Here is a 16,376-nt window from a genome sequence, read left to right as displayed (position 1 = left end):
CGGAGACGTACTTCCCCTTAAAAGGAAGGAACTTCGGTAACACATCCTCATCTCCACCGACTCCACTCTTGGTTATCTTGTCCCTTTACTTTTGCAAGCTTACTTGAGTTATATCCATTGCTTGCTTGTGTGCTTACTATCTTTGCATCATATAGGTTGTCCACGTAGTTGCACATCTAGACAACCTATTTCATTGCAAGGTTTTAATTGTTAAAGAAAAGTCTAAAAATTGTTAGTTGTCTATTCACCCCCCCTCTAGTCAACCATATTGATCCTTTCAGAAGGCCAGGGGGCCCACACCCTGTCCACGAGGGTGGGGGGAGCGCCCTCCTCCTGGGCGCGCCCCCTGTCTCGTGGGCCCCCTGATGCTCCACCGACCTCAACTCCAACTCCATATATTCCATTTCGCAGAAAAAATAGAGATGAAGTTTTATCGCGTTTTACGATACAGAGCCGCCGCCAAGCCCTAATCTCTCTCGGGAGGGCTGATCTGGAGTCCGTTCGGGGCTCCGAAGAGGGGGGTTTGTCACCATCGTCATCATTAGCCATGCTCCATCACCAATTTCATGATGATCACCGCCGTGCGTGAGTAATTCCATCGTAGGCTTGCTGGACGGTGATGGGTTGGATGAGATTTACCATGTAATCAAGTTAGTTTTGTTAGGGTTTGATCCCTAGTATCCACTATGTTCTAAGATTGATGTTGCTATGACTTTGCTATGCTTAATGCTTGTCACTAGGGCCCGAGTGCCCTGATTTCAGATCTGAACCTATTATGTTTTCATGAATATACGTGAGTTCTTGATCCTATCTTGCAAGTCTATCGTCACCTATTATGTGTTATGATCCGACAACCCCGAAGTGACAATAATCAGGATACTTCTCGGTGATGACCGTAGTTTGAGGAGTTCATGTATTCAATAAGTGCTAATGCGTTGGTCCGGTTCTCTATTAAAAGGAGGCCTTAATATCCCTTAGTTTCCATTAGGACCCCGCTGCCACGAGAGGGTAGGACAAAAGATGCCATGCAAGTTCTTTTCCATAAGCACGTATGACTATATTCGGAATACATGCCTACATTACATTGATGAACTGGAGCTAGTTCTGTGTCACCCTATGTTATAACTATTACATGAGGAATCGCATCCGACATAATTATCCATCACTGATCCAATGCCTACGAGCTTTTCACATATTGTGCTTCGCTTATTTACTTTTCCATTGCTATTGTTACAATCATTACAAAACTGCTATCTTTACTTTTGCCATTGTTACCATTACTATCATATTACTTTGCTACTAAATACCTTGTTGCAGATACTGAGTTATCCAGTTGTGGTTGAATTGACAACTCAACTGCTAATACTTAAGAATATTCTTTGGCTCCCCTTGTGTCGAATCAATAAATTTGGGTTGAATACTCTATCCTCGAAAGCTGTTGCGATCCCCTACACTTGTGGGTTATCACCGAACCAGTAAACCCTCGTAGTCTCCACCACGTGGGCAACCACTATTGAGTCTTCCCTGGCTCCAGGTCATTCCCTTCCTAGGCCTCACCGTCGTCCACCACCCTGGTGCTCTCGGTGCGGCGTGGTCAACGTGGTCAACAAACGACATACATCGGAAGAGGACTCTACGTGGAGAGGCTGACAGTTGGGTCCACGGCCGCACGCAAGGAAGTGCATCCTTATTATGCGCAAAATAATTATTCCTCCACCTAATAGCTGTGACCCACCGGAAGGGCCTCTGTATTTCACGAAAAAAACGTTCCTCCCACTGACAGCTCGGACCCACCAGCTATATCTTCGCATGCAAGGAAGTGCCTCCTTATTACGCACAAAAAAATGAATACTCCCCCTTCTAGATGGGACCCACCATAGTGGGAGGCTGACTTGTGGGCCTACTAAGTTGACGTGGATGGAGGGCTTTGTCAACTTAGTCAATATGAACGATTCTAGCTCCTGTGACCGTACGATGTCCATCCAACGGCCGTAGTGCTTCTTCAACCTCTAGTCTTCTTGCTCCAGCCGCCCAATCCAGCACCGGTCGTGCCGCCTGCTCCTGCCTCCCTTGGCCGGCTCTGCTGCCACGCATGCCTCACTTCGCCACTCTACTCCAATCTGTAGCCAGACCATCCCTCTACTCACCCACAACCCCTGTTATTCTGCGGCAACGGCAGCCTCACACTGCAGCTGAGCCAGTCAACCCTCGTACTCCTCTCCGCGTGGGCATCCGCTGCCGCGTCTTCCCCGGCACCGCGTCGTCCCCTTCCTAGGCCTTGCCGTCGTCTACCGCCTTGGTGCTCTCGGCGCGGTGTGGTCAATGTGGTCAAGGAACAACTTCCATCGGAAGGGTACTGTACATGGAGAGGCTGACAGCTGGGTCCACGGCCGTGACAAGGAAGTGCCTCCTTATTACACACAAAGTAATGATTCCTCCACCTGATAGCAGGGACCCACCTGACGGGCTACCGTATTTTGCAAAAAAAAAACTTCCCCTCTGACCGTTGGGACCCACCAGCTACATCTTCGCACTCAAGGAAGTGTGTCCTTATTACGGGTAAAAACATGATTCACCCCCTGACAGCTTGGACCCAGCAGCTATATCTTCGCCCGCAAGGAAGTGCGTCCTTATCCTCCCTGACAGCTGGGACCCACACGGTCGAAACGTACGTAGCGTTGTCTGTCTTATCGCGAACGTGTACGTACATACTGGTCGATCGGTCGCTCTGCAACGATGAACCGTGGCCGAGTAAGTAGCAGCACATGTCATTGTAGAGCCCCCCACGTAGTCGTTCAGGTTGTCCCGTCTAAACCCTGTAAACGTACATACAGCCACACGCCAAAAGATACAGCCACATACGTACATATGAGCAGGTTCTCGAAACGCATACTTGCGCATATGGACGGCTAGGGCTCGTGTACATTGTGAGGCAACGGACGGCAGCGACATTGTCATGTTCATCTTTAGCTAACTGGCTTGGTCGGAACGGAGGAAATAGTGTCGTGTTCGCCGGGAGCCAAGTGACTGGGTCGGTACGCGTCCTATTCATCGGGAGGCAATAGTCTGGGTCGGAATGTGTCGTGTGTTCATTGGGAGCCAACCGGCTTGGACGAAACAGCCAAGACGAGGCCTGGCATATAGTAGAATGGAGGAAACGGTCTTCTGTTCGACCGCCTACGGTTGAAACGGGATCCTATTCACCGGGAGGGTCTGGCGCACCGCAAAACGGAGGAAACAAACTTCTCTTCGACCTCCTACGGTCGAAATGAGGGTCCTGTTCACTGGGAGGGGTGTGGTGTACCACAAAACGGGACTCACGGGCTACTGTTCATCCACCGTCGACCTCCTCCTGCCTCCACCCACTACTGTTCATCCACCCTCAACTTCCTCCAACCTCCACCTGCTATTGTTCATCCACCGTCGACTTCCTCCAGCCTACACCAGCTACTGTGCATCCAGCCCTCCACGGGGTCATGTTCATCCAGCCTCCTCCGGCTACTGTTCAACCAGCCCTCCACGGGGTCCTGTTCAACCAGCCCTTCACGTACGGGGTCCCTCCACCAGCTATTGTTCATCCACCCCCACATCCTAGAACAGGGTCATGTTCATCCAGCGGCAATGACCTCTACTACCATGGGATCATATTCATCCAACCCCCACCGAGAACTGTTCATCAAGAGGCAGCTTTGACCGGCTTCAGTTAGCAGCAATAGCGAACGAATCACTTGGGTTCAGTTAACAGAAAGGGATTGATCTGGGTTCAGTAACGTAGCTAGTGCAATGGCTCGGGTTCAGTTAGAGCCAACACCTCGCTCGGGTTCAGTTAGAGCGCAAAGCCTCACACACACACACATACACGTGCGTGTACGAGAGAAACGCACAACCTCCGTTCATCGCTCGACCCCGACCACCCACCAAAACCGGGAAGTCCTCGAAATTTTCCTCGCCCTCGCTTCTACCATGATTTTTTCCGTCATGGACGGCCCAAAGAATGTCATGCAGGTGCGTCTCCAGCCCGCCCAGGACGAAAAGCCCATTTTCTGTCATGGTTTTTTGTCATAGAAGTAGGAGCCCACCACATCTATGATGATACCGGGTTTTGTCACAATTATTGTCATAGAAGTGTCATAAGCATGACAGAAAAAAATTGTTTGGCCCAAAATGTCATGGATGTTTCTTTTTTCTGTAGTGTAGTGCTGATCATAACACTTCTATCAAGATGCTTAAAGAAGTTATTTTTCCAAGGTTTGGAGTCCCTAGATATTTAATGACTGGTGGTGGTTCACATTTTATTCATGGTGCTTTTCATAAAATGCTTGCTAAGTATGATGTTAATCATAGAATTCCATCTCCATCTCATCCTCAGTCTAGTGGTCAAGTAGAATTGAGTAATAGAGAGATTAAATTGATTTTATAAAAAACTGTTAATAGATCTAGAAAGAAGTGGTCCAAGAAACTTGATGATGCATTATGGGCTCATCCAACCACAGGCCAATCAGGGAGGAACATGTCATGGGCCAATGAGTGAAATGATGAAAATACCCTCATGGGGGCACTGGAATATCGGCGATGGCACGAGATCTTTATAGTGGGGTGAAACTATTCATTGCTACAGAAGCTTCTGTTCAATCCGACTGCCGAGGTATTTCCTGAGGGAGATCGAACGGTCCAGATCGCATCAAGCAAATCGATCCAACGGACGGGAAGCCTAAATCACCAAGGAGGCTGGGTTCCTCCTGCCATTCTTATTTCTCGATGCATTTTCTTGGTGTTGTGTAACCTTTCTACTGTCAGGGGTGCATCAGTACCGCACAAAGTCTTCATTTGCCGTCACGATTTATTAATCTGTTGGTTTTTGATAAGAGCATTAAAGCCGAACTTTGCAAATCTAGCCATTAAATGCCCGCAGACGCGCCTCCGCGGGACTGACCAGGCACGCGAATTAGCCACTTTGCATCTGTCTCTCTCATATTTCATTCCCTAATCCATACAAAGCATGCAAAAGGAATCCTATGTACTATCCTATCTACTCTTAGTCGTCGGAGACGTCGACGACGACGGTGTCGGGCGCCGGCTGGACGGGCGGGTAGGAGGGCTTCGGCTCGTCCTCCTCCTGCTCGACCTCATCCATGTAGGCAAACATCTCCGCCTCCTCTGCGGCCTCTTGTGCTTCCATCTCTTGTCGGTGATGGCGCCTTGCCTCCGTAGCCGACTCCGACCAGAGGGAATCGAGGATGGCCTGCTGCTCCGCCTGCAGATCCCCGTCGCCAGCGTCCCCCACATCCTCCTCCTGCTCGACCTCATCTATACCTGGCCAAACCTCGGGTCGGGCCGGGCTTTGGGCCGGGCCTAGCCAAGCCCGAGGCAAAAAACCTAGGCCCGGGCCAGGCCATCGAGCCTGGTTTTTAGGCCCGAGCCCGGCCCGAACACGTAAAAGCCCGACGGGCCTTGGGCCACGGGCCGGGCCCCTTCAGGAAATTGCAAAATCGACGGGCCCGGGCCCGACCATCGGGCTCAAAATCTAGGCCCAAGCCCGGCCCGGGAGCAGCCTCGGGCCGGGCCGGGTCGGGCCGGGCCAGGCCGGCCAGCCGGCTTCCCATGGCCAGGACTAACCTCATCCATGTAGGGCAATCATCTCCGCCTCCTCCGCAACCTCTTGTGCCTCCATCTCTTGTCGGCGATGGCGTCTTTCCTCCGCAGTCGACTCCGATCGGAGGGAATCGAGGATGGCCTCCTGCTCCGCCTGCAAATCCCCGTCGCCAGCGTCCCCCACATCCTCTTCCTCCTCAAAGTCCTCCTCCTCGTCCTTCTCCACCACCACCTCCTCCTCCTCCTCCTCCAACTCCTCCCTCGGATCCTTTGTATCCGGAGGTAGCCCTGCGGCGATACGAGCTTCGTGCCTAGCCTGGATCTGCTCAAGGAGCTCGAGCCGACGCTCCGGCGTCAGAAAGGGCTCGCTCTTCACCCGACGGCGTGGGGGCTTGGCTAGGCGGACGTGTGGAGTGGAAAGTGGCGGCGGACAGGAGGAGGAAAATGTGGATGGATGGTAGGGTTTCGGTGCCGCCAGTCGACTTAAATAGCTGGGCAATGCACTACGCGGCCCGCCGGAGCTGCGCCACGCGACTCCACCGGTCCGACGGAGGAGACGAGTTTCAGACGGCCGGGTTTGAGGGCGTCTTCGGCTGAGACCTCTTCCTCAGTCCGTTGTGACGGGCGTGCCCAGGCGCCCCATATCCGTGCCATATTTGGGGGTGCCGGTCAGCCCGAGCATTTGAGGGCCGTTTGAGAGGTCTGTCTCGATAAAAAAAATCGTGACCGGCTAGTGGAACCTGATGCTATGATCGGGTTTCAGAGGTCCGGGCGTTAGATGCTATGATCCGTTGGAGCTTTAGTGGAACCTGATGTTTATAAACACAATCATCAGTAGACAATTGATAACCCAGCGCAGGCCACCACATGTTGAGCCCCTCCCAATGCGCGTGCTGCCCGCAAGCGACGGGACGTGTGCTGATCCGGCCCCCGCGCCGACCTGACGCCTTCTTTATGATCTCTCGCCGCCCGAGGTCTGGTTGGCTGTGCGCGAGCGTGTACGACTGCTGGTGGCTCCGTTGCCCTTTGTGCCCAACAAAGGTGTTCTGGAGGACGCGCAAAAAAAGTGTTCTCATCACGGGTGGGGTGAGGTGAGCTGATGACTCGGTTTCCGGTGAACCATCTCCACTTTTGTGCCCAACAAAAGCATCCTCATTTTCGCGGGTGGGGTGAGGTGAGCCGATGGCTCGGTTTCATCAGGTGAGCAATCTCCACCGAGCGTTGTTTTGCTTGGTGCCAACTCCACATGCCTCTTCGCTGTCATTTTAACTGCTCGCTTAGCCATTGTCTTCCACAAAACCTTAGATTCAGCACAACACGTCAAAAATACTTGAGGCTTGATCTGGTTCTTAAGCACCAAAAAAACAGTTACTCTATATCGGCCGTCCTGATAACGAGTTGCAAGAAGAATCTGCCGCTTGACCTCACTTCCGTTTCCTAGATCTCTCGCAGTAGATCCAAAGATATAAAACCCTCCGGAGAAGATTTCGATGCATCACAAAGTAGTGCTCCCACCTGACCTTGCCGACCTGGTCGTGGTCGGTGCTCCATCTCGTCGCCACGTGTACTGTCCCCATCAAACGCGTAGACAAAAAAAAGCCCCTCCTTCATTGGCGCCGCGCCATGTGTCCTCCACTCCGCCCGGCCACGGTATTGTTATAAATCCATAGCTTTCCCCTTCCCGGAACAACAACAACATCCAAATCCAAATCCAAGAATACGCACTGTTCTCTCCATCAGTCTCCGCCTCCACTGATTCGTCCAACCAAGAAGAAGAAGAGCTACAGAAGAGAAGATGAGCAAGCTCTGGACGATCCTCACCCACCTCCACACCCTCGCAGGGTATGTGCAGATTGAATTTGGTTTCCCTTCGGTTCTTGTTTGTGCAGTTCTTGCCGAGCTCAACTGCCGCGTGCGGCCATTTGGTGTTGTTCTCTGTTGCTGCTGCAGGCCTGGCGTGATGCTCCTGTACCCCCTGTATGCGTCGGTGCAGGCGATGGAGAGCCCGTCGAAGCTGGACGACGAGCAGTGGCTGGCCTACTGGATCCTCTACTCCTTCGTCACGCTCGTCGAGATGGTCCTCGAGTCCCTCATCTACTGGTAATTAAACGACAACCAAATCAAGCAAGCTCATGGCTGCTTTTCTTATTTGATTTCTGTGGTGGTTTATTCTTCTTCTTGTTCTCAGGATACCGATCTGGTACGAGCTGAAGCTGCTGTTCCTGGCGTGGCTGGCGCTGCCCAACTTCAGGGGAGCGGCCTTCATCTACGACAGGTTCGTCAGGGAGCAGCTCAGGAAGCACGGCCTCACCAACCACCCCGGCAGCGGCATCGGCAGCAAGGAGAACGGCTGCAAGGTCGACAAGTCGTCCTCGCCGTCGACGTCTCCCAAGGAGAAGGAGAGCGCCAAGAGCAGGTTCCTCTCCTTCGTCACTCCCAAGAAAGACCACTGAGTGAGATTGGAGCAGCAACCAGAGATCCCAGCAGCTAGCTTCTTGGCTTCTGTTTTTTTTTTTTTTGGTTTCTTTGAGATTTTAGCTTGTGGTGCTGGAGTATTACATATCTTGTCCAAAAAATTTGTACTATGACTCCATATATGAGGCCCTCGGTTGCAGGCTAGCTAGATGGTGGCTTGTGGCGTTGTAGTATTACATATATCTGTCCAAAAAAATGTACTACTGAGATTGGAGCAGTAACCAGAGATTTCATCTCATCTATCCCTTCGGCTAAGCTAGCTTGTGGTGTTCATTTTTGAGTTTTAGCTAGCTGATTTGACGTGAAGCTTAAAAATTGAAATGGACCAAGTTGAATTTCTCATAAGATAGCAGATGTAAGGCCAGGCAGGCAAACTGTCCGGTGCTACCTCTATAAACTACTCCCTCCGTCCCCATAAACTGGGTGGTGAGGCCAGTCTCAGGAAGATCCGGGCCCCTACTTAGTTTGCACCCTTTCCCTTTACATGTATCCCTGCTTCTGCTTTGTCCTCTGATGGTCCGGTGATGGCCAGCTGCACAAGCTGTGCAGCGCTTACATCACCTTCATGTAAATGACTACGGTCATCCGGACATTTTTTTTGCCTGTTTTAAATGCATAAGGTAGATAGAATGCATAAGGTAGATTTTTTTTAGAAAAGGACGATGACCCCCGGCCTCTGCATCTGGGCGATGCATACGGCCACTTTATTAAGTATTCTCACAAGACCTTACAAAGTCATATAACACCTATCCAATCGATGAAGGGGCGCTGATAGTCTGGGTCTAATACGAAACAGACATCGCAGCTAAACCTAAACATCTAAAACCTGAGGTACCAACCAGGACGCCTGCCGGGTATGGGGCACCTACCAGTCTGGCGCACTCCTCAACCAGGACGCCTGCCGGGTATGATGCCGCCGCAGCCACCTGCCACCAAACCATCTTCAGAGCTATACTGTTGCATCTACCTTGCACGGTCTAACTACCGTCGACGCCACCACGACACCAGACAGCTCCACCGCTCTGCGCTCGTCCATCCCTACGCGGACACTCTGAAAGATCTGTCGCACGTAGCACCTGCCGACTAGGCATGACTTAGCGTAGCACCTGTCGGCCATGCATGACTTGACATCTCTTACCAGACGCATCTGGCGCGACTAGAACACCGCTCCTCCTGCCAACCTCCACACCATTGCCGCTGCTGGAGCTGACACACGAAGCCCTTCACCCATAGCAACTCCCCTGAACGCCCGAGTCTCCTAAGACGGCGCCTCCATGGAGGTTACGACGCAAAGGGCGCCGCTGCCGTCCAATCCAAGACGGATTTTGGACTTTCGTCCGGGAAAGGGATGGAGGTGGATAGGAGGGACCTCGACTTCGCCTTCAAGATGGGTAACAACGTCAAAGCTGTCGCCGATGCCGGGCTGAGCTAGCCGACCAAAGTTTCCTCCGGTCCTCTTTCTGTACCACCAATCTCCATCTGCTTCGGATCTGGCAGCAGCCAAGACCCAAAAACTCCAGAGAGGGAAGTACCATAAGGCTCAACACCTCCGGCCTATATGCATCCAGGCGCCGGATCAAAGAAGACCCGACCTGGTCAGCGACGAAAGCCACCATCCTGCGTTGGCCGATGGCGATCAGGCGCCGGATCCAGAAGGATCTGACCCAAGACCGACGGCGCACGCAACCACCAGATCCAGCGGCCGCACCACGCCGCGAGCACGAACCCCAACCGCCAGCACGCTGCGCACGTCGCGGCCAGGATCCATCTGCAGCGCCGCCGGACCCCGCAAAAGTACGACGCCTCCTCTCGAACGGCCGTCCCACGCCAGCCTATTCGCGCGAAGGGGAAGGCAGCCCCGCCGCCGCCCCTGCCGGCCAGGCTTTGACCGGCGGCGCTGCTGGCGGCAACGAGGATGAAGGAGATGCGGGGGAGTATGGGCATCGGCGGCTAGGGTTTCCCCCTGGTCGCCCACAGGGGCGACCCGAGGGGTACGAGCGAGTGGATCTGCTCTGCATAAGGTAGATAACGATCTACCTTTTCTTTCAAAAAAAGTCCCTTACACCTCCTGTTATTTACCTTGCCGCAAGCCGACGCCACCTCTTTCCTCGGCCCCCTGATATGTCTCCAACGTATCTATAATTTACGAAGCATTCATGCTATTTTGTTATCTGTTTTGAATGATTATGGGCTTTATTATACACTTTTATATTATTTTTGGGACTAACCTATTAACCGGAGGCCCAACCCATATTTTTGTTTTATTGCCTGTTTCAGTATTTCGAAGAAAAGGAATATCAAACGGAATCCAAACAGAATGAAACCTTCAGCAACGTGTTTTTCTGGAAGATTGTCATCCTGGAGACTTGGAGTTCACGTCAGAAGATACTCGAGGAGCCCAGGAGATAGCCCCCCCTACTGGGCGCCCCGCCTGTCTCGTGGACCCCTCGAGCACCCCCCGACCGACTTCTTTCGCCTATATAAGCCTACGTACCCTAAAACCATCGAATATCAAGATAGACCGGGAGTTCCGCCGCCGCAAGCCTCTGTAGCCACCAAAAACCTCTCGGGAGCCCGTTCCGGCACCCTGCCGGAGGGGGAACCCATCACCGGTGGCCATCTTCATCATCCCGGCGCTATCCATGATGAGGAGGGAGTAGTTTACCCTCGGGGCTGAGTGTATGTACCAGTAGCTATGTGTTTGATCTATCTCTCTCGTGTTCCCTCTATGGCACGATCTTGATGTATCCCGAGCTTTGCTATTATAGTTGGATCTTATGATGTTTCTTCCCCTCTACTCTCTTGTGATGAATTGAGTTTCCCCTTTGAAGTTATCTTATCGGATTGAGTCTTTTATGAGAATACTTGATGTATGTCTTGCCGTGCTTATCTGTGGTGACAATGGGATATCATGTGCCACTTGATGTATGTTTTGGTGACCAACTTGCGGGTTCCACCCATGAACCTATGCATAGGGGTTGGCACACGTTCTTGACTCTCTGGTAGAAACTTTGGGGCACTCTTTGAAGTACTTTGTGTTGGTTGGATGAATCTGAGATTGTGTGATGCATATCGTATAATCATGCCCACGGATACTTGAGGTGACAATGGAGTATCTAGGTGACATTAGGTTTTTGGTTGATTTGTGTCTTAAGGTGTTATTCTAGTATGAACTCTTTAATAGATCGATCCAAAAGAATAACTTTGAGGTGGTTTCGTACCCTACCATAATCTCTACGTTTGTTCTCCGCTATTAGTGGCTTTGGAGTGACTCTTTGTTGCATGTTGAGGGCTTGTTATATGATCTATCTATATTATTATTGTTGAGAGAACTTGCACTAGTGAAAGTATGAACCCTAGGCCTTGTTTCCTATCATTGCAATACCGTTTATGCTCACTTTTATCATTAGTGACCTTGCTGTTTTTATAATTTCAGATTACAAAAACCTATATCTACCATCCATATTGCACTTGTATCACCATCTCTTCGCCGAACTGGTGCACCTATACAATTTACCATTGTATTGGGTGTGTTGGGGACACAAGAGACTCTTTGCTATTTGGTTGCAGGGTTGTTTGAGAGAGACCATCTTCATCCTACGCCTCCTACGGATTGATAAAGCTTAGGTCATCCACTTGAGGGAAATTTGCTACTGTCCTACAAACATGTGCACTTGCAGGCCCAACAACGTCTACAAGAAGAAGGTTGTGTAGTAGACATCAAGCTCTTTTCTAGCGCCGTTGCCGGGGAGGTTAGCGCTTGAAGGTATATCTTTAGATCTTGCAGTCGAATCTTTTTTTTCTTGCTTTATCACTAGTTTAGTTTATAAAAGAAAATTACAAAAAAATGGAGTTAAGTTTGTCTCATATGCTTCGTCTTTTTAATATCTTTCGTGAGTATGATGAAAAGGAAAATTGTGCTCAAGTGCTAGAAGAAGAAATCTATAGAATGCTTGGTACTAAATCTTTGAATGATGAGCATGATTGCAATGTTATTAGTATAAACTCCTTGAATATCCATAGTACTAATGATGGTTGCTCTAGTCATGATGAAAATATATCTTATGAGCATGTCAACTTTTGTGGAGTGCATGTTTGCATGAACACACCAAATAGAGAAGATATATATTGCAAGAGGCATAAGCATTCAGAAACTAAATGGTTGCAAGAAAGGCTAAATGTGAGTGCTGAAAATTTGAATTTCCTTTGCCGTACTTGTGAACTTTGCAACGAACGTGGTCATTTACATCTCCTATGCAAATTGTTTCATGATCGAATCATGTCCAAAAATTGTGATGATTTGATCTCCCTTGCTCATTACAATGAACTTAGTTTGCTTTTGGGTTATGAAGAATTGAAACGTTTACTCAAGGACCTTCCAGAATTTGCCCATAAAAAATTCCTTGATATTGATCTAGAGAAGATTTATTTGTATTGTGCGGAGAATTGCATTGAAAATCCTTATATTGCCAAGTACCTAAAGAAAAGAAAGCAAATGGAAGATGATGAGAATACTAATGAAAGGGAAGAGACTTCTCAATATCCTCCTATTATTTCTTATGATGAATCAGGTAACGAGGAGGAGCTTTCTATTCAACCAATCTCATCAATAAGGAGCTCAAAGAGGAAGGTTGAACCTACACATAATGTGAAGAAGAAAAAGAAAAGAAGAAGCAACAAAGGTAGAAAGGTATCCCTCCCAAATGATGTTGCTCCTACTACTCATTGTGATGATGATAATTGCTTTACTATTGGTTATATCCATATTTTTAACGATGAGAGTGATTATGCTTATGATATGAAAGGGCCCAAGCTTGGGGAAGCTATGTTTGATGAGTATGAAATATTTGAGAATATATTTGTTGAAATTAATGTTTGTCCCAAGCTTGGGGATGCTACGTTTAATGAAGATGATATTTTTAGCATCCCAAGTTTTGATATGCAAAGTTGTTATGATGATAGCATGCCTTGTACCTATGATGATTACATTGATGAAAGTGGGTTTGGAAGAGTGTCAACTTTAGGAAGTAGTGATCCCACTATTTTGGAGGATGTTGAATCTTATAATATTTATGAAAGTGGATTTGGAAGAGTTTCAACTTTATTTAGTGATGATTCCACTATCTTGGGAGAGGTTTCAATCAATTATGATGAGAACGAAGTTGCTACTTATGATGATTATTGTGATGAAACTTATGCTATAAGAAGTAGTGATGATTATATTTATAAAACTTGTCATGATTATGATTACCCTTTTTCTGAACATTACTCTTTTAATGTGGAAACAATTTTTAGTGTTCAAGTCTTTTATGATACTCTCACTATTCCGAATGAGAAGAATTTTGCTTATGTGGAGAATAGTAAATTTTCTATGGTTGTAGATCATGAAAAGAATGATTTAGGTGCTGGTTATATTATTGAATTCATTCATGATTCTACTAAAAATCATTATGAGGGAGGAATATATGCTTGTAGGAATTGCAATAATGTCAAGTTTCCTCTCTATGTGCTTAAAATTTAGAAGCTATGCTTGTTTTGCCTTCCTATGCTAGTTGATTATTTTTCCCATAAGTTGTTTGCTCAAAAAATCCCTATGCATAGGAAGTGGGTTAGGCTTAAATGTGCTAGTCATATGCTTCATGATGCTCCCGTTATGTTTCAATTCTTATCTTTTATGTGAGCATCATTGTCATCATCATGCTTAGCTAGAAAGGCATTAAAGAAAAACGCTTGTTGGAAGACAACCCAATATTTACCCTTACTGTTTTTGCGTGTTCACATGATTATGATACTGTAGTAATCATGTTTTATAGCTTTTGTTTCAATAAAGTGCCAAGTAGAACTTTTGGGAAGACTTGAGTGAAGTCTTTGTGATCTTGCTGTTAAAAACAAAAACTTTTGCGCTCACGAGATTAGCTGCCATCTTTTACTGGAGAGTGATTTTAGGTTGATTCATTTTGCAGATGATTAATAGACAAATTCCTCAGGTCCATCAATTTATTTCAGAATTGTTTGAGTTCCATAGGTATACGTTTGATACAGATTACAACAGACTGTTCTGTTTTTGACAGATTCTGTTTTCTATGTGTTGTTTGCTTATTTTGATGAATCTATGAGTAGTATCGGAGGGTATGAACCATAGATAAGTTGGAGTACAGTAGATATTGCACCAATATGAATTTAGAATGAGTTAATTAAAGTACCTAAGTGGTAGTTTTATTTTCTTATACTAATGGAGCTTACGAGTTTTGTTTTGAGTTTTGTGTGGTTGAAGTTTTCAAGTTTTGGGTAAGGATTCGATGGACTATTGAATAAGGAGTGGCAAGATCCTAAGCTTGGGGATGCCCAAGGCACCCCAAGGTAATATTCAAGGACAACCAAGAGCCTAAGCTTGGGGATGCCCTGGAAGGCATCCCCTCTTTCGTCTTCATTCATTGGTAAACTTTACTTGGAGCTATATTTTTATTCGCCACATGATATGTGTTTTGCTTGGAGCGTCATTTTATTTTGTTAGTATTTGCTTTCTGTTATTTAGATTAATGTTTTGCATCTTTAATTTCAATAAAAATGTCAAGGATAGCCTTTACCATGCTTATTTTGCTAGTATACATGTTCCTGTTTGAAAATAGAAAGTTTACCGCTGTTGCAAAAATTCCCTAGAAAAGTCAGAGAATGGTGTAATGTTGAATATTTTTGCATAATGAGCTATGATAAATCTTCTACAGCGTAGTATTTTTCTCATAATTGTTGGAGTTAGGGAAGTATTGATACTCTTGCATTCTTTACAGACTGTACTATTTTGGCAGATTGCTGTTATGTTTGCATTGTTTGCATATGTTTGCTTGTTTAATGATTCTATTTGAGGATAGGAGTGTTAAATATGCAGAGGCATTTAGTATGCAATGTGGATAATAATTTTAGTGATTTGTTACAGTAGAAAATGATAAGGTTTTGCATTGGTTTATACTAACCTATCTCACGAGTTCTTGTTGAGTTTGTTGCGAATGAAGCTTTTGATAAAAAGAAACCATGATATGAGAGGAATTAAGGAGACACAAAAGCTCAAGCTTGGGGATGCCCAAGGCACCCCAAGGTAATATTTCAAGAAGTCTCAAACATCTAAGCTTGGGGATGCCCCGGTAGGCATCCCACCTTTCTTCTTCAACAATCATCAGTTACTATCGGTTGAGCCTAAGTTTTTGCTTCTTCACATGAGTTGTGCTATCCTTGCAATGTCATTTTGTTTTGTTTTGCTTGCTCTTTGAATAAATTACTCAATATCTGAAATTCTTAAATGAGAGAGAGTCTTCATATAGCTACATAATTATTTACCTACTCATTGATCTTCACTTATATCTTTTTGGAGTAGTTTTTCATTTACTCGTGTGCTTCACTTATATCCTATGAGTAAATTGTTGAATGAGTTGAATGTCATAAATCTGAAATTATATATGTCTCATTTGCTTATCCCATGGGGAGTAATGACTTCACATCTAAGAAGTAGAGGTTGTAAATTTATTGACGGTTAGCAAGCATTGTATTAGTCATTTGAACAATTCATGAAAGAATATTGAAGGAAGGGAGATTTCACATATAAATATATTATCATAGACACCTTTTATAATTGTGAGCACTCGTTAAGTATGACATGCTAAAGAGTTGATGTTGGACAAGGAAGACAACGTAATGGGTTATGTTTTCTCACATCTTAGTTAAAGTATATTGTCATGGATCATTCAAACATGTTGAGCTTGCCTTTCCCCCTCATGCTAGCCAAAAATTCCTAGCACTAAGTAGAGATACTACTTGTGCTTCCAAATATCCTTAAACCCAGTTTTTCCATGAGAGTCCACCATACCTACCTATGGATTGAGTAAGATCCTTCAAGTAAGTTGTCATCGATGCAAGCAATAAAAATTGCTCTCTAAATATGCATGACTTATTAGTGTGGAGAAAATAAGCTTTGTACAAACTTGTTATGGAAGCAATAAAAGCGACGGACTGCATAATAAAGGTCCATATACAAGGGGCAATATAAAGTGACGTTCTTTCGCATTAAGATTTTGTGTATCCAACCCTAAAAGCGCATGACAACCTCTGCTTCCCTTTGCGAAGGGCCTATCTTTTACTTTATGTCTTTTACTTTATGCAAGAGTCAAGGTGATCTTCACCTTTCCCTTTGTCATTTTATCCTTTGGCAAGCACTTTGTGTTAGGGTGATCCTGATATATATATATATATATATATATATATATATATATCCAATTGGATGTACGTTAGCATGAACTATTATTGTTGACATCACCCAA

At 46.7% G+C, this 16,376-nt stretch overlaps 1 protein-coding gene across 1 annotated transcript; it reads left to right on the top strand.

Annotated features, from left to right (window-relative positions):
* Window positions 1-7,174: 7,174 nt before the first annotated feature.
* LOC123110517 (HVA22-like protein e) lies at window positions 7,175-8,322 on the top strand. The gene is made up of 3 exons (XM_044531056.1): window positions 7,175-7,434; window positions 7,543-7,692; window positions 7,781-8,322. The coding sequence occupies exons 1-3, from the start codon at window positions 7,388-7,390 to the stop codon at window positions 8,043-8,045; spliced, it is 462 nt and encodes a 153-aa protein (XP_044386991.1). The 5' UTR covers window positions 7,175-7,387; the 3' UTR covers window positions 8,046-8,322.
* The last annotated feature ends 8,054 nt before the right edge of the window (window positions 8,323-16,376 follow it).

The sequence above is a fragment of the Triticum aestivum genome, chromosome 5B (assembly GCF_018294505.1).
Source record: "Triticum aestivum cultivar Chinese Spring chromosome 5B, IWGSC CS RefSeq v2.1, whole genome shotgun sequence".
NCBI classification, from domain to species: Eukaryota; Viridiplantae; Streptophyta; class Magnoliopsida; order Poales; family Poaceae; genus Triticum; species Triticum aestivum.
This window is presented reverse-complemented; position numbering and strand designations above follow the sequence as displayed.